General features: G+C 43.2%; 1 protein-coding gene across 2 annotated transcripts in view; it reads left to right on the top strand.

Annotated features, from left to right (window-relative positions):
* Positions 1-22,235, top strand: part of NIPAL2 (NIPA like domain containing 2) — a 192,014-nt gene that overhangs the window by 34,840 nt on the left and 134,939 nt on the right. For both annotated transcript variants that reach the window (XM_073679609.1, XM_073679607.1), the window contains exon 2: positions 8,381-8,449. In XM_073679609.1, coding sequence (XP_073535710.1) covers positions 8,381-8,449 — 69 coding nt within the window. The remainder of the gene's footprint in view (positions 1-8,380; positions 8,450-22,235) is intronic.

The raw sequence follows: 22,235 nt of genomic DNA, 5'->3' as shown, positions 1-22,235 counted from the left end.
ATGAATAATTAGACTTAAAGCACCTGTGGTGTAATTCTTCTTAATTCATATTTTGTATTCTGAATTTTAGCTTTGCTCCTAATACTTCAATTGGGGTGAACTAATTTTTTGCAACATGGTCTTGAATGAATTTATTAGGTAAATTAACTTTTTTGGTTGTGCAAAATAATAAATTTTGTTTGCAATCAATGGCCCACATACTGTATGTGGGATTATTTTGTAGTATGGTATCCCAAAACAACGTTGACTCTGAAACTAAACTAAAGGTGTTCCAACAAATCTGTCAGCCTGCACTCATTTATGCTAAGTACTGTGTGTTTGTGTATAGGTGTGTAATATATATAATTACAAGCTGCCTAGGAGCGATCCTCTGCTGGGAGAATGTGCACTGTGTATGTAAATAATATATATATTATACACATAGTTGAGGTATTAATCAGGTGATTGAATCGTTAATGCCACCATAAAAATAATTATTTGTAGCACAATTCTTCGGGTAAACAGCGAATGTGCTGCCTATAGCATGATGCTGTTTTGAGAGGAGTTGGCCAAAATAATTTGTAGGACCCTGGTCCACCGGCCATGTTCGTAGTCCTTGGCCACTGGAGCAGAGCCTACCTACCAACATTGCCTGGTGCCTCTTCTGATTCGTAGAACTGACGCAATGGAATTCATGTGCTATGCCACAACGTGATGATGTTGCAAAGCCTACTAATCAGAAGATGTGAAGGGGGGGATACAGGTAGGAGGAGGTTTGCAGGGTTCTTGTCTGGTGGCCATAGACTACCCACATGGCCGCTGGAACAGGGTGCTGTGAATCTATTTGCTCAACTTAACAAGTGCCGCTCGACTATGTATGAGTTAACGGGCCAGGATCGGCACACCTAAGTGTATCTTAAATTACATCAGTGTTCTGTAAGTGCAAAACAAAAAGGTGCGGCTCCTGATTAAATTTAGGCACCGACGTCATGCTTTACAAGAACTAGAGAGTCTTGTAATTTAATATGTACTGCCAGGAGGCATAAGGTTTGTCTCCTACAAAACAAGCTTCGCGTACATACACATTTTATATTGTTATCATGGCTAATTAATTCAGATGTTTTACAGCTGAAGGTTAATTATCTGGTATTCTTATAAAATAAAGAAAAATGTTAACAATTGCCAACAGTGTATGTTGTCATTTTTGGCGTGTTGTGTTGAATGCAACTCATTCCAGGAGTTTAAAAGTAGTTACAAGATACGTCCCTGTTTTTACTCAGTCACCTAGTATCACAGAAATTTGGAGACCATGTGGGCAACACTATGAAGAAGCCTTCAAGAGGGAACACCACACTGGTCCTACTTCCAGGACTATAGTGTGGGGTGGCATAATGTATGGTAGCCCGACCCGTCTAGTTTTCATTCCAGGAACACTAACAGCTCGGCGTTACATTGATTTGGTGGTGAAACCAGTGGTACGGCCTTTTCTCCAAAGGAACCGTTTTTCAACACTACAACATCAGGCCGCATGTTACTCGTGCTACTGTGAGCAGTCTGAGTTACCTATACATGCTACCATGTCAGCAGCGTTTCTGGGATTTTGTCAGCAATTGCAAAGGGCGCTGCCAGCAGCGGATCTTGATGATTTGCTGCCCAAGTGCATTCAGCACTGCAGAACATTCCTCAGACAACCTTTAATAACCTCATTGATAGCAGCCAAAGCATGTAAGTGCAGGGATTTCTGTACAAAGTATGTTGCGCTCATACTCGATACTGAATAAGTGAAAATGTTTTAAAATCCTTGTTTCCATTTTTTCATCATTTGCATATCCTTAACATGTCTACTCCTTGCCTTTTCTTTCCGTAATGATACAATTTCTATGTTGAGGAGTGATGAGGCTGTTGAATTCGGATAAAGAAACAGTTGGCCAGTCTGTACATCAAGGTTTGAATGTCGCTTTACGGGACACAAAATAAGGACATTCTAAAAGGAAATCAAACGAACAGCAGGGGGCGTAATATCATGTATTGTATTTTTACCATACACCTTTCGTGTACCCCCTATTTCCACATAGGTTGTAAGCTTGCGTGCAGGGCACTCTCTCTTCCTGATATCTGTTGATTTGTGATTCTTGTTATTCTGTAATGTCTTATTGTCTGTACACGTCCCCTCTAAAATGTAAAGTGCTGCAGAATATGTTTGCACTATAGAAATAAAAATTATTAATTATTATATATGTAACTACAATGCGCTGACACAGGAGGGATTTTTTTTATCCATTTAAAAAATTATTTTATTACGAAATGAAAATTTCTTTTGCAAGGTAATTACATTGATATTTACTTAGCTTACATGTTTTGCTTTTTTACTAAGCTCCCTTAGACACATGACTAACAGACAGTAATGTGGGTGTAATAATGTAACTTGATTCTACTTAGTACAACATATGCCCTGTGCAGGCACCACCCTGCTGTTTGCATTGCTATATAAACACATCTGAGAAGTTTGCAATGGAGGTAAATCATGAAGCTGCATAGGAGAGCTCCTCTGCTGGGAGACTGCGCTGCATGCTCAGGTGTATGTGTGTGTGTACATGACTGTCATGTTGTCATCGCTGGATGTGAAATGTCTTAAATGAACAAAGCAAGAAAAAAAAAGCATCAAGTGTAGAGAATAAATTATTAAAGGGGTTGTCCACTACTTTAACATTTATGGCCTACCCATAGGATAGGTCATCTGTCTGATCACTGGGGGTGCGACACCCGGTAGCCCCACTGTTCTCTGTGTTGGCGGCGGCTGGAACTCATCGCCCATTATGTTCACGAAAAGAAGATAAATAACTCTTTAAATGCATTATAGTACAGCTCCTAATAATTAGGATATAATAACTATTATATGTTAATAATACCCAGACTTCCTCATCTGTCTAAACCAGGGATGTCAAACTCAAAGATACAGAGGGCCAAAATGAGAAACTGGACTAAGTTGTGGGCCAACCAGTATACAGTATAATGGGCCCCACATTGTCCTCCACATAGAATAATGGGCACCACATAGTCCTCCGTACAGAATAATGGGCCCCACATAGTCCTCCATACAGAATAATGGCCCCACATAGTCCTCCATACAGTATAATGACCCCATAGTCCTCCGTACAGTATAATGGGCCCCACATAGTACTCTGTACAGTATAATGGGCCCCACATAGTCCTCCGTACAGTATAATGGGTCCTACATAGTCCTCCATACAGAATAATGGCCCCACATAGTCCTCCATACAGAATAATGGCCCCACATAGTCCTCCGTACAGTATAATGGGCCCCACGTTGTCCTCCACATAGAATAATGGGCCCCACATTGTCCTCCGTACAGAATAATGGGCCCCACATAGTCCTCCGTACAGAATAATGGGCCCCACATAGTACTCTGTACAGTATAATGGGCCCTACATAGTCCTCCATACAGTATAATGGGCCCCACATAGTCCTCCGTACAGTATAATGGGTCCTACATAGTCCTCCATACAGAATAATGGCCCCACATAGTCCTCCATACAGAATAATGGGCTTCATATAGTCCTCCATAAAAAAATAATGGCCCCACATAGTCCTCCGTACAGTATAATGGCCCCACATAGTGCTCCATAAAGAATAATGGGTCCTGCATATATACTGTAACTCCGTATGGCATCCAATTTTTTTTTTCCCACAGGCAGATCCAAGTGTGATCTGTTTTTTTTTTTCACGGACAGCAAATAAGATCGTGTGAACGAGCCCTTAGGTTATGTGCATGCTCTAAACTATGGTTCTGCCCTTTCTTAATATGGCACCCGTCTCAGTTTTTAGCCAACTGAGCATGTGCACGCTATACACTTGCCCAGGTCACATGTCCTTTGACGTTGCTTTCTCCTATTGGTTCCTCTTTTTGGTATGCGTACCATGCTCCTTGGTGAGTTTAGGAAGCGTCCTTAATTTGATTTTTTTACACGGCGTCTTCGTCCTGTGTTACACCGGACGCCATGCTACTTCCTTCTATGTCTTTACATCCTGTGGTGATCGCCTTACCATGTTGTTTTTAATTTCACAGAACATTATTTTATTATTATTACTACGTAATCAAGATACTTTTATATTCGTTTTTATTATGTATACGACTGATGTATACTATTAGTCATCACCTCTTATTGTCTAAAACCAGAAATCATGCATTATGTATATCGATGTTTTTACTGTATTGTTGTGGATCGCTGCTAAAATTACAATTGTGTAATTATACTGCTAAAAAAAATAAAGGGAACACTCAAATAACACATCCTAGATCTGAATGAATGAATGAAATATTCTCATTGAATACTTTGTTCTGTACAAAGTTAAATGTGCTGACAACAAAATCACACAAAAATCATCAATGGAAATCAAATTTATTAACCAATGGAGGCCTGGATTTGGAGTCACCCCCAAAATTAAAGTGGAAAAACACACTGCAGGCTGATCCAACTTTAATGTAATGTCCTTAAAACAAGTCAAAATAAGGCTCAGTATTGTGTGTGGCCTCCACGTGCCTGTATGACCTCCCTACAACGCCTGGGCATGCTCCTGATGAGGTTGCGGATGGTCTCCTGTGGGATCTCCTCCCAGACCTGGACTAAAGCAGCCGCCAGCTCCTGGACAGTCTGTGGTGCAACATGACATTGGTGTTTGGAGCGAGACATGATGTCCCAGATGTGCTCAATCAGATTAAGGTCTGGGGAATGGGCGGGCCAGTCCATAGCTTCAATGCCTTCATCTTGCAGGAACTGCTGACACACTCCAGCCACATGAGGTCTGGCATTGTCCTGCATTAGGAGGAACCCAGGGCCAACCGCACCAGCATATGGTCTCACAAGGGGTCTGAGGATCTCATCTCGGTACCTAATGGCAGTCAGGCTACCTCTGGCGAGCACATGGAGGGCTGTGCGGCCCTCCAAAGAAATGCCACCCCACACCATGACTGACCCACTGCCAAACCGGTCATGCTGAAGGATGTTGCAGGCAGCAGATCGCTATCCACGGCGTCTCCAGACTCTGTCACGTCTGTCACATGTGCTCAGTGTGAACCTGCTTTCATCTGTGAAGAGCACAGGGCGCCAGTGGCGACTTTGTCAATCCTGGTGTTCTGTGGCAAATGCCAAGCGTCCTGCATGGTGTTGGGCTGTGAGCACAACCCCCATCTGTGGACGTCGGGCCCTCATACCACCCTCATGGAGTCGGTTTCTAACCGTTTGTGCAGACACATGCACATTTGTGGCCTGCTGGAGGTCATTTTGCAGGGCTCTGGCAGTGCTCCACAAAGACGGAGGTAGCTGTCCTGCTGCTGGGTTGTTGCCCTCCTATGGCCCCCTCCACGTCTCCTGGTGTACTGGCCTGTCTCCTGGTAGCGCCTCCAGCCTCTGGACACTACGCTGACAGACACAGCAAACCTTCTTGCCACAGCTCGCATTGATGTGCCCTCCTGGATCAGCTGCACTACCTGAGCAACTTCTGTGGGTTGTAGAGTCTGTCTAATGCTACCACGAGTGTGAAAGCACAACCAACATTCAAAAGTGACCAAAACATCAGCCAGAAAGCATTGGTACTGAGATGTGGTCTGTGGTCCCCACCTGCGGAACCACTCTATTATTGAGTGGGTCTTGATAATTGCCAATAATTTCCATCTATTGTCTATTCCATTTGCACAACAGCATGTAAAATTGATTGTCAATCAGTGTTGCTTACTAAGTGGACAGTTTGATTTCACAGAAGTTTGATTTACTTGGAGTTATATTCTGTTGTTTAAGTGTTCCCTTTATTTTTTTTGAGCAGTATGTATGTATATATATATATATGTGTAAGTTATACAGTACAGGCCAAAAGTTTGGCCACACCTTCTCATTTAAAGATTTTTCTGTATTTTCATGACTATGAAAATTGTACATTCACACTGAAGGCATCAAAACTATGAATTAACACATGTGGAATTATATACTTAACAAAAAAGTGTGAAACAACTGAAAATATGTCTTATATTCTAGGTTCTTCAAAGTAGCCACCTTATGCTTTGATGACTGCTTTGCACACTCTTGGCATTCTCTTGATGAGCTTCAAGAGGTAGTCACCGGAAATGGTCTTCCAACAATCTTGAAGGAGTTCCCAGAGATGCTTAGCACTTGTTGGCCCTTTTGACTTCACTCTGCAGTCCAGCTCACCCCAAACCATCTCGACTGTGGAGGCCAGGTCATCTGGCGTAGCACCCCATCACTCTCCGTCTTGGTCAAATAGCCCTTACACAGCCTGGAGGGGTGTTTGGGGTCATTGTCCTGTTGAAAAATAAATGATGGTCCAACTAAACGCAAACCGGATGGAATAGCATGCCGCTGCAAGATGCTGTGGTAGCCATGCTGGTTCAGTATGCCTTCAATTTTGAATAAATCCCCAACCGTGTCACCAGGAAAGCACCCCCACATCATCACACCTCCTCCTCCATGCTTCACGGTGGGAACCAGGCATGTAGAGTCCATCCGTTCACCTTTTCTGCGTCGCACAAAGCCACGGTGGTTGGAACCAAAGATCTCAAATTTGGACTCATCAGACCAAAGCACAGATTTCCACTGGTCTAATGTCCATTCCTTGTGTTCTTTAGCCCAAACAAGTCTCTTCTGCTTGTTGCCTGTCCTTAGCAGTGGTTTCCTAGCAGCTATTTTACCATGAAGGCCTGCTGCACAAAGACTCCTCTTAACAGTTGTTGTAGAGATGTGTCTGCTGCTAGAACTCTGTGTGGCATTGACCTGGTCTCTAATCTGAGCTGCTGTTAACCTGCGATTTCTGAGGCTGGTGACTCGGATAAACTTATCCTCAGAAGCAGAGGTGACTCTTGGTCTTCCTTTCCTGGGGCGGTCCTCATGTGAGCCAGTTTCTTTGTAGCGCTTGATGGTTTTTGCAACTGCACTTGGGGACACTTTCAAAGTTTGCCCAATTTTTCGGACTGACTGACCTTCATTTCTTAAAGTAATGATGACCACTCGTTTTTCTTTACTTAGCTGCTTTTTTCTTGCAATAATACAAATTCTAACAGTCTATTCAGTAGGACTATCAGCTGTGTATCCACCAGACTTCTGCCCAACACAACTGATGGTCCCAACCCCATTTATAAGGCAAGAAATCCCACTTCTTAAACCTGACAGGGCACACCTGTGAAGTGAAAACCATTTCCGGTTACTACCTCTTGAAGCTCATCAAGAGAATGCCAAGAGTGTGCAAAGCAGTCATCAAAGCAAAAGGTGGCTACTTTGAAGAACCTAGAATATAAGGCATATTTTCAGTTGTTTCACACTTTTTTGTTAAGTATATAATTCCACATGTGTTAATTCATAGTTTTGATGCCTTCAGTGTGAATGTACAGTTTTCATAGTCATGAAAATACAGAAAAATCTTTAAATGAGAAGATGTGTCCAAACTTTTGGTCTGTACTGTATATAAAATTTAGCTTCTCTTTCCTAAAATATATAGTTAAAATGACCTACTGTTTGCGTTGCATTTTATGCGTATTTCTGATTGGTAGGGTTTTTATTATTTTTCAGATTACGATTTTTATTAAGAAAAAAAATGAGTAAGCTTGCCATTTTCACACTGGCCACTGTTTTTTTTTTAGACTCCTACTTCCTCTTCCTTAAGGAAGAGTTTTCAACCGACTCCTTATCAGCAGAGGCAGGATTACAATGTTAGGTAACACCAATATATACACAGCTGATAACACAGGATCCTCCAATAGGCAATTTCACAGATGATCCTGCTCCCCCCTCCATTCACAATGATCTATGCACAGGCTCATTAGATGCTTCATTTAGAAAGATAAGGTCTGAGTCTGACCATTGTGGCTATGTACACGTGTTGTTTCCTGAAACATCAGGAAGTAACAGTTAAAGCTCCAGAAGCCGTTGTTAACATTGCAAGATTTATATTTTTTATTTTAATATAGCATGTAAAAAAATAATAACATTTAACACAAATACCTGATTTAGTCTATAGGTCGTTTTCTGATGATAGCTTCCCTTCAACAACGTGATGCATTTTAATAATCCCTAGTTTAAAAATAATTATTGTTCACACAGTATGGTTGTAAACCTAGAGCTGAGCATCAAATATTTGTTGCTAAGGTGAGCAGCTCTGGGCTTTCTAACAAATCATAGTTAGATGTAATATTGTAAAAGCATGATCTGCCAGAAACTGCCTTATTGACTGTTACCAGGTGGAGATTCATGAAGAAATACTCAACAAAACTAGTGACTGTATCAAAGGAAGTGTGAAAGCTCATAATTTTCTATAATATCTAATGTACTATTTAAATTTCTGTGTTTTCATAATCGCATCTCCCTTCTCCCCCAGAACCTAATTTTTGGCATCATTTTGTCAATTGCTGGAAGCTTCTTGATCAGCATATCCCTCAATCTGCAGGTAAGAGATTATGCCTACAGAATATACATAAACTGTCAAATAATAGAGTGAAGCAAATGACTGGTGAAGAGACTTGATACAAATGGAATTAATTACTTAAAAATGTAAATATATTCAGAGTGAGTGGGTGAGGAAAAATGCCTTGACCCACTCATTCTGAATATATTTTAATATTGGCTTATAAAATTTGCATTAAATGGCCTAATTGAGTAGGGCTGGGTCACTAGCGCGACTATCGTCCCTTTCAGAGACTGACTTGACAATTGTTTTGCTGCATGACATTATTATATGGAAAATTAGAGCCTGTGTTTCATTATGCTTCTGTGTATATGACTTTAGCATTTCAACATATTTTGTTAGTCCCAAAACTTTGATTGTTTAGACATATGTTCACGTGAGATGGATTTGCTTATGGAATATTTCATCAGGAAAACCAGCAGAAAGCAATAGGGAAATTCACACAAAGTTTTGTGCAGATTTTGAAAAAGAGGTAAAAAAAAAGTAATTGGGTTGAACTGCAGGTAATCTGAAGAAAAACATGCAATAATTAATTTAAAGTGGTGGGCCGACACCTAAAACATTTTCTAAATATCTATCCTTACTCCCTAACCACATTTTCTTTTAAATCAAAACAATGTTTACTAAGTACCGTATGTTATTTCTATGCGCTATTGCTTTTACTTATTGGCATACAGCAGGGTATATGTTCATTTTGTTTCGATCTTAAGTTTTGTGTGTTTAATGGCCAGTATGAACATGCTCCTATATTTTGCATGCATACCAATTTATATTCCAGTTCCTTTTTTTTTTTTTCCAGTTAAGTTTCAGGTTTCTGCATTTAGTGCAGGTAAGGGTGCGGTCTTCCTTTCTTTGAGCAGGGCATTACGGTTATATAGTTTCCCATTGCTGGGCATCCCTGTTCGACCCCTATTCACATTGATGTCACTTTGACACATGGTAAGGTTTTAATACTAGAGGGTAGGATTGTCCCGAATTTTGGACACATTGACACTGGTGGAATGGCTTTTACACTTTTTTTGATCAAAAACTGTGTTTAGTAAGGACTCAACGTTATTTATATGCACTATTGCTTTTACTTACAGCAGGGCATACGTTCATTTTGTTTCTATCTCAGGTTTTGCCAAACCACTTTTGTAACTTTCTTTATTACACAACGTCCTACACTTATACCTAATGTGAGTTTTTTATTTTTTACTGTACTTCCTGTGACGTTTCATTTGAGAGGAGTCTGAAACGTGATGTCACAGGAAGCTAGGGCTGCACTCACTCCTCCGTGTCCATCACCCATCCTGGAACAGGATGTCACAGGGGGGCCGCACTGCAGTTACTTACTAGTTTCTTGCTTTGCTGAAGATGTCCTGGATCCTGGGTGATCAGGGGGCTGTGCTGGCATTACTTACTGCTTTTATTTTCGCCCCCTGATGATGTCTTCTTTCAGTTAGATGCTACGGCAGTGACAGAGATAAAAGCAGAGTGTCAGCGCTGCACTCGCATCTCCCACCCCACAGCGTCCATCACCCAGGATCCACGATGTCTTCAGAGGGGGCGGCGATACAATAAACTAGTGAGTAACTGCAGCGCTGTCCCCCCATGATGTCTTGTTCCAGGAGGGGCGATGGATGCTGCAGGGAAATGAGTGCAGCCCTAGTCTCCTGTGACTTCACGTTTCGGGCTCCTCTCAAAGGAAACTTCACAGGAAGTACAGTAAAAAAATACATTTAGGGATTTGGTAGATATGGAGAAGTGTAGGATATTGTGTAATAAAGCCAATTACAAAAGTGGTTAGGGTGTAAGAACAGATATTTAGAAAATACATTTTAGGTACCGGACCACCCCTTCAATCAACAGCAGTTCATCCCTTGTGCACATATTCTTTCTGCACATGTTCACACCCTTCTCATCTTGAACACAATTTTACATTGAATACAGCTTAAAAAGCAAAAGCTAAACAAAAATAATATTAAATGTGAAAGAATGTGATGTAACAAAGAAATTTAAAGGGACATTTATCAATTCTGTTTGACCCAATTTTTTGCTCAAATTGTGATATTTCGTTGCCTAAATGCCAGAGTCCAGTTTTTAACGGATCCTGACGGCTAATTCATACTGCCCAAACCAGCATAAATCTGCACAATTGCAGTCATGCATTTTCTTCTATGGTATATCAGAGAAAATCTAGTTGAGGATTTTAGTGTGAGATGAGATTAGTCCAATGACGTCCACAGTTGGCTTCACTACCCACCTTTCTAGGTGACTGAAAGGTCTCTCCTGATTTACACACAAGGGAGAGACCGGTCAATCGACTAAAGCAGTACGGAGAGGAGCTGGTCGGGGACATCATTTGAATTATCTCATCTCTGCCTGAGGTCCTGGACTGGATCTTGAAACGCCATAAAAAAAAAATACCTGGCTGCAGTCGTGCAGACAGGTTACAAGTCATGCTACCTGTGGTCCGTGTAGTAGTATGAATCAGCTGACAGGTTGCCATTAACAATATTTTACTCCATTTATTACAACACTTTTTAGTACTGTAGGGGTTCACTCTCTAATATAAGTACTTACTGTGGTGAATGATCCAGGTTTAACTCAAATGTATGCTCTCTTGATAGATGTTAATAATATAAAAGGGGTCAAATTACCAAAGAGAGACTGAGGACCTCATCCATGAATGGGTGGGGTCAATAATTGTATGATAATGAAATGGTACCTTGGCTAAGTATCAAATATACAATGCCTCAATTGCACATCTAAAGTGCACAGATGACACAATAAAAGTGCTTGGTCCATCATAGAAAAACTACATAAACTAAATAATTCATAGTATACAGTGAATTGTGAAAGTATTTGGCCCCCTTGTACTTTTCTACCTTTTGCCACATTTCTGGCTTCAAACATAAAGATATAAAATTCAAATTTTTGGGGGAAGAATCAACAACAAGTTGGACACAATCGTGAAGTGGAACGAAATTTATTGGATATTTTAAACTTTTTTAACAAATCAAAAACTGAAAAGTGGGGCGTGCAATATTATTCGGCCCCTTTACTTTCAGTGCAGCAAACTCACTCCAGAAGTTCAGTGAGGATCTCTGAATGATCCAATGTTCTCCTAAATGACTGGTAATGATAAATAGAATCCACCTGTGTGTAATCAAGTCTCCGTATAAATGCACCTGCTCTGTGATAGTCTCAGAGTTCTGTTTCAAGTGCAGAGAACATCATGAAGACCAAGGAACACACCAGGCAGGTCCGAGATACTGTTGTGGTGAAGTTTAAAGCCGGATTTGGATACAAAAAGATTTCCCAAGCTTTAAACATCTCAAGGAGCACTGTGCAAGCGATCATATTGAAATGGAAGGAGTATCAGACCACTGCAAATCTACCAAGACCCGGCCGTCCCTCTAAACTTTCATCTCGAACAAGGAGAAGACTGATCAGAGATGCAGCCAAAAGGCCCATGATCACTCTGGATGAACTGCAGAGATCTACAGATGTGGTGGGAGGGTCTGTCCATAGGACAACAATCAGTCGTACACTGCACAAATCTGGCCTTTATGCAAGAGTGGCAAGAAGAAAGCCATTTCTCAAAGATATCCATAAAAAGTCTCGTTTGAAGTTTGCCACAAGCCACCTGGGAGACACACCAAACATGTGGAATAAGGTGCTCTGGTCAGATGAAACCAAAATCAAACTTTTTGGCCACAATGCAAAAAGATATGTTTGGCGTAAAAGCAACACAGCTCATCACCCTCAAAACATCATCCCCACTGTCAAACGTGCTGGTGGAAGCATCATGGTTTGGGTCTGCTTTTCTTCAGCAGGGACAGGGAAGATGGTTAAAATTGATGGGAAGATGGACGGAGCTAAATACAGGACCATTCTGGAAGAAAACTTGTTGGAGTCTGCAAAAGACGTGAGACTGGGACGGAGATTTATCTTCCAACAAGACAATGATCCCAAACATAAAGCAAAATCTACAATGGAATGGTTCAAGAATAAACGTATCCAGGTTTTAGAATGGCCAAGTCAAAGTCCAGACCTGAATCCAATCGACAATCTGTGGAAAGAGCTGAAAACTGCTGTTCACAAACGCCCTCCATCCAACCTCAATGAGCTCGAGCTGTTTTGCAAGGAAGAATGGGCAAGAATTTCAGCCTCTCAATGTGCAAAACTGATAGAGACATACCCCAAGCAACTTGCAGCTGTAATCGCAGCAAAAGGTGGCGCTACAAAGTATTAACTCAAGGGGGCCGAATAATATTGCATGCCCCACTTTTTAGTTTTTAATTTGTTAAAAAAGTTTAAAATATCCAATAAATTTTGTTCCACTTCACGATTGTGTTCCACTTGTTGATTCTTATAAAAAAAAAATAGAATTTTATATCTTCATGTTTGAAGCCAGAAATGTGGCAAAAGGTAGAAAAGTTCAAGGGGGGCCAACTTCTTTCACAATGCACTGTATATACATGGATTCTATGATTCATGATATAAATACTAGAAAGACTCGTATTGTACCCAAGTGTGGTTAATATCCAAAATTATTGCATAATACAAAGTGCTCATGTGCTTTATGAATAAAGTGCATACATGTTACAGGCATCCCCACACAGTAATATGATACAGACCCCCCCCCCCCATTGTAGCTTCTCACCTAGTGCCCCTTGACGCACGTTTCTTATCAAGCTGCTTCATCATAAATTTGGGTTAAATCTGGATTATTCACCACAGAACGTACTCATCATATTTGGAGTAACTTTATGAATATTGATTAGCAGTGTATTTAAACCTTTAATTAAGTGGAAAAAATTTTTGGGACTTTTGTCTATGGAGTGTCATGTATCATCTGGTTTTCTGTTTATTTCTATGTGTCATAAACCCCACCTATTTTTCTTTTATGAAGTCTTTTCAATGAAGTTTTTGTTTGTTAATGCTCAATAAAAATGTTTAATATTTCTATGAATTTTGTTCGCAGGTCTCTCTCTTTGGATTTATATACTAGCTAAACAATACAGACCCTGGCTACTCATACACTACTGAGCTAGTCCCAATTTGGTCAAACAAAACAGCTATTTTCCGTAGCAACCAGTGATATTTGCAGTTTGGTGCACACGACCTGTGCAGTCTCTTCTCAGAGAGATTCTCTCTTGTCTCTCTCCAGCTCCAACACAATCCAATCTGCTCAGCCTCCCCAAGCTGACTGCCCAGTGAACACATGGCCTGGTTCTAGTCATAGCTATCCAGGTGCACCTAGATAGCACCTAGAACCTGTAGTGCTAGAATTTAACCCTAGCCTACCTGGCTTTGCTACAGTACCTACTCCAAAACGTATAAATTGAAGCGAAACAGGGGCATGGTTAACCTTTCGTTGTGAAATGCAACATATTTCTGATTGCATTTCCGCTTAAAAGTTTAAAAAAATAACTCACATATTCTAGAAATCTCAGGCATCTTAAAAAGGTGGGGAACAAATACATTTTATATTGTAACTATTTTTAAAATGCTTAAAAGTTCGGATCAAATTAGTCATCATCATGTGACACTTGACACATTGGTCTTCTGCACTTTTCTAGCAGAGGGAATTATCAATCACTCTATATAAAAAGGCACAATTTGTGCAAAAAATTTGCATTAGTATGCGACATTTTAACACATCAGCCTCTTATCTAATATTATACAGTGTACTACTATGCTTAAAAAGTTGCGCTTGTGTAATTTACCCCAAATTTATTATTTAAATGTCACATTTGATAAATATGAAGTGGCGGAGATGAAGTGAATGAACTAAAGATTTACTGCAAATTACGCCATTTTTTATAAATATGGGCCATAAATTTTACTGTAATGTTTTCAAGTCTTTAAATTACTTTTTTTTTCCTAATAAATCAAAGATTGTCTGCAATCTGAAAAATGGTTATGTAGAAATTGTCTGTCTGGAGTTTCTGGATTTATGATCTTTTCTACTACTTTTAGGCATTCTATTTGGTCATAATTAACCCTTTCTACAAGCAGAATTTGACTGCTAGGGCAAGGCGTTTTTCATGCAGCATTTTACAGTACCACAATAAATGAGATTTCTAATCTTATTACGACGGTGCTTTGTTTCGTTGCAGTTTTTTTGTTAGGAATTTTTAAAAAAACAAAACATCATGCCTATTCTTTCAATGTGTTTTACTGCAGTTTTTCCCAATTTGAGATCAACGAGATGTAACACACAAAAAATGCATTTAAAAAACATCAAAAGCGCATAAAAAAACCACATAATTTCCATTTTCTGAAAATAGCCTGCAATTTTAATGCAGCAAAAAACCCGCTGAAAAAGCTGCATGTGAACATAAACTTAAAGAATGTTCACACATTGCGTCTTTGCAGCGTTTTTATCTGCCCCCAAAATAAGTGGTGGCAGGAAAAATGCAGCATACAATATGGGCGTTTTTTGTGACTTTTAGGCTGTGTTCACACGATGCGTATTTCATGCGTTTCCGCGGCGTTTTTGCAGTTGCGGAAACGCATGAAAAACGCATGGCAGAAGGGAAGCAATGTTCCCCAATGGAAATCCGCATGTGCTGTGCCCACGATGCGGATTTTTCCGCAGCGTTAACGCTGCGGTCAAAAATCCGCAGCATGTCAATTAATTTTGCGGAAACGCGGCGATTTCGCCGCCATTGACTTGCATTAGAACGCGCCAATTCCGCAAGACAGCATTTGTACTTGCGTAATTGGTGCGTTCTAATGTGCGGATGGTACCCGGGTGTGGAGGAGAGGAGAGTCTCATCCACACCCAGGTACCATTAAAAAAGCTGTAAAAGAAGAATAAAATAAAAAATAAATGTATTCTTACCATCTGTCGGCCCGCACAGCGCTCCCGCTTGGTTCCCGGCACTTACAGTGAGTTGTAGGACCTGCGGTGACGTCAGAGTCATGTGACGGGTCACGTGACGCTGACGTCGGCAGGTCTTTCAATTCAAAGTTGCCGGCAGCCGGGAGAACAGATTGAGCAGGACAGCGCGGGCCATCGGAGGTAAGTATATACACTCTCTCGGGTCACACTATATAAATCCATGCTGTTTGCATGGATTTATATAGTGTGACCTAGTTGTCAAGCACTTTCCAAGTGATGCTAAAATCGCCTGGAAAGCGCTTGTCAATCTGCATGCGGAAACGCATGTGAATCTGCATGTGGATCCGCATGTATTCTGCAGGAAAAACGCATGCACAATCTGCATGCGTTTTTTCTGCCAGGGAGATGCAGAAATGATGCAGAAATTTTCTGCTTCATTTCTGCATCGTGTGCACATACCCTTACTTGTGTTTGTTGCAGTTTTTTTTTTACATTTATTTGACTGGCTGAAAAGCGCTGCAAAAACGCTGAAACTGTTGAAATGCTGGACCATGGCAAAAACAGAGCTCATAATATGCGCAGAAAACATAATTGCGGCATGTGCATAAAATTTCTGAAATCTCATTGATTATGCTGGAAGTGTAAAATGCTGCTTATTTTATAAATAAACACACTGCATGAATAAATGCATAAAAAAAGCCACGTGTTGTGCAGAAGTCTGGTGGATACACAGCTAATAGTCCTACTGAATAGACTGTTAGCTGCTTTTTTCTTGCCATAATACAAATTCTAACAGTCTATTCAGTAGGACTATTAGCTGTGTATCCACCAGACTTCTGCACAACACAACTGATGGTCCCAACCCCATTTATAAGGCAATAAATCCCACTTATTAAACCTGACATAGCACACCTGTGAAGTGAAAACCATTTCCGGTGACTACCTCTTGAAGCTCATCAAGAGAATGCCAAGAGTGTGCAAAGCAGTCATCAAAGCAAAAGGTGGCTACTTTGAAGAACCTAGAATATAAGACATATTTTCAGTTGTTTCACACTTTTTTGTTAAGTATATAATTCCACATGTGTTAATTCATAGTTTTGATGCCTTCAGTGTGAATGTACAATTTTCATAGTCATGAAAAATATAGAAAAATGATCATAATCAGTGGGATCATTTTCTGGTTTGTATATACACTGCTCAAAAAAATAGGAACACTTAAACAACAGAATATAACTCCAAGTAAATCAAACTTCTGTGAAATCAAACTGTCCACTTAGTAAGCAACACTGATTGACAATCAATTTCACATGCTGTTGTGCAAATGGAATAGACAATAGATGGAAATTATTGGCAGTTATCAAGACACACTCAATAAAGGAGTGGTTCTGCAGGTGGGGACCACAGACCTCATCTCAGTACCAATGCTTTCTGGCTGATGTTTTGGTCACTTTTGAATGTTGGTTGTGCTTTCACACTCGTGGTAGCATGAGACGGACTCTACAACCCACAGACGTTGCTCAGGTAGTGCAGCTCATCCAGGATGGCACATCAATGCGAGCTGTGGCAAGAAGGTTTGCTGTGTCTGTCAGCTTAGTGTCAAGAGGCTGGAGGTGCTACCAGGAGACAGGCCAGTACACCAGGAGACGTGGAGGGGGCCGTAGGAGGGCAACAACCCAGCAGCAGGACCGCTACCTCCGCCTTTGTGCAAGGAGGAACAGGAGGAGCACTGCTAGAGCACTGCAAAATGACCTCCAGCTGGCCACAAATGTGCATGTGTCTGCACAAACGGTTAGAAACCGACTCCATGAGGGTGGTATGAGGGCCCGACGTCCACAGATGGGTGTTGTGCTCACAGCCCCACACTGTGCAGGAAGCTTTGCATTTGCCACAGAACACCAGGATTGGCAAAGTTGCCATTGCTGCCCTGTGCTCTTCACAGATGAAAGCAGGTTCACACTGAGCACATGTGACAGACGTGACAGAGTCTGGAGACTCCGTGGTGAGCAATCTGCTGCTCTAGCGCCCCTGAGGGTTCGACCGCCACAGGGATGCTGCACTTCTCTAATGGAATGTAGTGTTCCTCCTTTGAGGTAAGAGCAGTGTGATGGTCAGGACCCTTCCTCCACATCCAACACCACACTTCTCCCACCAGAGGGGGCTAGAAGGCACCAGGTGCTGCCCCTACTGGAATCGGGAGACTGGGGAACCAAGAGATAGGGGAACCAATTAGTGGGTGAGGGTGGAGGACTCACATTTTAGTGACACTTTAAATTTCATATTTAATACACAGCCATTTTGGTTCTTGGTTCTTTGACTGTTCTTTGATCTCCCTCCCTGAGCGTGGATCCTGTGTGGACCTGCAGAGGATGGGGACACGGCCCTCGTACCCTGGCCTTGGGTTGAGGGCAGGTTGCAGATAATGTATGTCTCAGCCCGGTCAAGGACCATGACCAAGAAGGCCCGGAGCTTAGGAGTGTAGCTCCACCGCAAATGGATCCCAGGGAGGATGCAGACGGAGCGGTGTACGCCACCTGTCCTCGCCAACCTGATCTATTCAGAGGGATTCCGGCTGCAAGAGGGGTACCGGCCCCCGATACCTGACCTTGCTACTCTACGTCCTGGTTAGGGAAGCCCGGTAGGCCCAGAGGATCCCACCATGCCTCAGCGGACTGCAGCAGCGCTGGTGGCCTTCACCAGGTGCCACAGGTGGAGTAGTCGAGATCAGCCACTCAACCCGGATAAGCCCATACCATCCCTTTTTAATGTGACGGCCCTGGGCACGGAGCGGGTCCGGGCCACGGCTGCACCCCATCTACAACATCAAGGACCCGACTCCGAGTCCCCCATCTCCCAGGGTAGGGCTTTCCAGCATCTCACAGCCGAGCTGCCTTCAACATCCTTCAGCATGACCGGTTTGGCAGTGGGTCAGTAATGGTGTGGGGTGGCATTTCTTTGGAGGGCCGCACAGCCCTCCATGTGCTCGCCAGAGGTAGCCTGACTGCCATTAGGTACCGAGATGAGATCCTCAGACCCCTTATGAGACCATATGCTGGTGCGGTTGGCCCTGGGTTCCTCCTAATGCAGGACAATGCCAGACCTCATGTGGCTGGAGTGTGTCAGCAGTTCCTGCAAGATGAAGGCATTGAAGCTATGGACTGGCCCTCCCGTTCCCCAGACCTGAATCCGATTGAGCACATCTGGTACATCATGTCTCGCTCCATCGACCAACGCCACGTTGCACCACAGACTGTCCAGGAGTTGGCGGATGCTTTTGTCCAGGTCTTGGAGGAGATCCCACAGGAGACCATCCGCAACCTCATCAGGAGCATGCCCAGGTGTTCTAGGGAGGTCATACAGGCACGTGGAGGCCACACACAATACTGAGCCTCATTTTGACTTGTTTTAAGGACATTACATCAAAGTTGGATCAGCCTGTAGTGTGTTTTTCCACTTTAATTTTGGGGGTGACTCCAAATCCAGGCCTCCATTAGTTAATAAATTTGACTTCCATTGATGATTTTTGTGTGATTTTGTTGTCAGCACATTCAACTTTGTACAGAACAAAGTATTCAATGAGAATATTTCATTCATTCTGATCTAGGATGTGTTATTTGAGTGTTCCCTTTATTTTTTTGAGCAGTGTTAATCTGGCTTGCAGATGACTGCGCTATGGCCTCGGTGGATGCTCTTGACCTGTTCTCTACGCTCGGCCCTTGTGATTGCATTAGCTAATGCATAACCATCTAATTTGAACAATGTAAATTTAACACGGGTTACGTATAGTTGCATATTAGCTAATGTGTTCGGGTCACATCCTAGCCAAAACTGTTGGAAGGCTTAATTGATCAATTCATCTGTGACCTCCGCGATGAAGACACTCTGCACGATCTACAGATTAAGTCATGACTGTACTCTAATATCAAATGTTGGAGATTTCACTTTTTACCTTCTTTTAAATAAACATAAATAGTTTATCCCTCTAAATGTCCTGATTTTTGGCAATGTCATTGGAAATGTTGGCAAGTCAGTATCCAGCATCTATCGCCTATTCTATGGATCTGCCATAAATGTGTCAGATTTGAAGACTTCTTCAAAAGTGATGTTCAGCATTAGAAAAAAACATTTCTGCTTCGTTTCAGAAATGGCTCCGTACCCGTCCAGGGCTAATTTATGGAATAGCTGTAAATAAAACACAAGACACCATAGGATAGTAAACGAAGTAGAGAGAGATCCAGCTGCATGGATACAAATTCCTGGAGTTTCATACGTTCATATTAAAAATTCCACAAAACATCTGTAAAAGTATAAAAAAATGAAACATCATCGACGCGTTTCTGGTGCTACATGCACCCAAAACGCATTGGTGGTGTTTAGTTTTTGGACTGTTACGGATGTTTAGTTGAATTTTTAATCTGAATAAATAAAACTTCAGGAATTTTTATTTGTGTAACTGGATCTATTTGTACTTTGTTTACTTGTCTTTCCACCTGCGCAGTGGGATCTAAAGGGGTAACATTTCTCCTTGTGGAGAGTGACAAGCCAGGCCTGGCATGCATGGCGCGTATAAGTCTCCTCACTCTGACATGCCAGACCTGGCTAGTCATTCTCCACAAGGAGAAACGTTACCCCTTAGATCCCTGTCTTAAGCCTCTCACCTAGCCAAATCAAATCTCATACTTTGCACTGATGAGGGGCAACACCCCGAAACAGTGTCTGCAATTTGAGATTCTGATTTGGCTTGCATCCTAAGTCATTTGGCAAGGCTCGTTAAAGGGTTGATATTGACTTTTAGGATTGCTACTTCCAATAGGTGGCACCAGATCTCTAGTCCTCTTCATCTCTGACGAGGCAATTTGCAACTGAGCAGTGCTGTCAATCCAGAGAACTATGGACTACTATGGTGAGCTGGCTACTCCTTCTATTTTTCGACCATACAGTAGGAGAAGTAATAAAGCTACTGTTATGCACACGCCCAGGCTGAGCGGCGTGTGCGTGTGATTGTAGTGATTCCACTGGACCGTGCCGGAGAGTGAATGCCTGGAGGGGCTTAACTAGGTATTCACCCGATCCGACCAGGGTCGCACGACGGCATACGACGCCAGTGCACCAAGGAGGAACCGAGCAGAGGGACCAGGTGCTACTCCAGGACAGACCCCGGACACGGCTGTTGACCCACACAGGGGAATACAGGAACAGACTGGTAGGCTGGCACACAGACTGGTGGGTATAGGCAGGCACGACTGGTATGCAGGCAGGCGGGTATGCAGGCAGGGGGGTACAGGCAAGCACAGCTAGAGTGCAGACAGGGAGGCACTAGCAGGTAGGAACACAGGCGGGATAGGACCCAGTACACACTGGGACTCAGGAACAATACAGGCAGAGGGGTACAGGCAAGCACAGCTAGAGTGCAGACAGGGAGGCACTAGCAGGTAGGGACACTGGCGGGATAGGACCCAGTACACACTGGGACTCAGGAACAGAACCACAGATGTGGCGGACAAACACAGCAGAGTGAGGCTGCCCAGAGAGGTGAGCGAGAACAGGGCAGGACAAGGCCACCTGTAGCGGTGAGCAAGAGTAGAGCAGGACAAGGCCGCCAGGAGCAGTGAACAAAGGATCAGAGCTGAGCGAGACTGCTGGAGCAGTGAGCAAGAGTAAAGCAGGACGAGGCCGCCTGGAGCGGTGAGCAAGAGTGGAGCGAGACTGCCGGAGCAGCGAGCAAAAGGGTCAGAGCGGAGCAAGGCTGCCGGGGCAGCGAGCAAAGGAGTCAGAGCAGACTAGAACCGCCGGAGCGGTGAGCAAAGGAGTCAGAGCAGACTAGAACCGCCGGAGCGGTGAGCAAAGGAGTCAGAGCAGACTAGAACCGCCGGAGCGGTGAGCAAAGGAGTCAGAGCAGACTAGAACCGCCGGAGCGGTGAGCAAAGGAGTCAGAGCAGACTAGAACCGCCGGAGCGGTGAGCAAAGGAGTCAGAGCAGGCTAGAACCGCCGGAGCAGTGAGCAAAGGAGTCAGAGCAGGCAAGGCTGAGTAGGGGGGACAGGGCTCTGTTCACACGGAACAGACAGGAAGGGAAAGGCAGAGCCAGACACCCACAGGGTACTTGCAGTGAAGTAGCGAGTGGACCACAAACTCACAAACGGGAGTACAGAGACAACAGGCAGGAGTTAGGTACGAGTTCAGACTCTGCAGAAAAAGGAAAGGAACGGACATAGAGAAAAGACAGATGAAAGATAGGAGAGAGTACAGACTGGAACTGAGTGTACGGAGGAGACCGACACAGGAGCGGGACACAGGAGCGGGTCTGGGAATACGGCCCCCAGAGAGGCGGGACGAACAGGCAAGGAGCGTGTTCAGACAGGACAGACAAGATACAGGAGCAGGTCTGGGTAATCGGCCCCCAGAGAGGCAGGACGAACAGGCAAGGAGCGTGTTCAGACAGGACAGACAAGATACAGGAACGGATCTAGGTAATCGGCCCCTAGAAGGCGGGAGGAACAGGCTAGGAGCGTGTTCAGACAGGCCTGGAAATACAGCCTCCAGGAGAGGCAGCAGGCAAGAGTACACAGACAGGACTCAGTTCAGACACGGGAACTGAAACCGAAAGACAGGAGACAAAGAACGGGACCTGGCACCTTCAGAGAGAAAGCACACACTGAATGAAACACTATGCTCAGGCAGGGATAGATGGGAGCAGCTGAGCTATATACCAGGTGACAGACAGCAATAGGCTGAGGACGCACAAGGGGTGTGACCCACAGCAGGTACAAAAAGCAGGAAGTGATCGGGCGCCGCCCTTAAGCAGCAGAAACAGACACAAACAGACAGCATGGAGGGAAGCCAGAGAGACATTCTGGACTGGAGATCAAGTGCGCGCTCTTGCACAGTGGGAGATGGACCACCATGCAAGGACGCCGCCAGGTATGTTACAGTA

Source organism: Phyllobates terribilis, unplaced genomic scaffold (genome assembly GCF_046119375.1).
Source record: "Phyllobates terribilis strain yellow unplaced genomic scaffold, ASM4611937v1 Scaffold_4__5_contigs__length_816908805, whole genome shotgun sequence".
NCBI classification, from domain to species: domain Eukaryota; kingdom Metazoa; phylum Chordata; class Amphibia; order Anura; family Dendrobatidae; genus Phyllobates; species Phyllobates terribilis.
The sequence above is the reverse complement of the archived record's forward strand: the minus strand, read 5'-3'. Positions and strand labels throughout refer to the sequence as shown.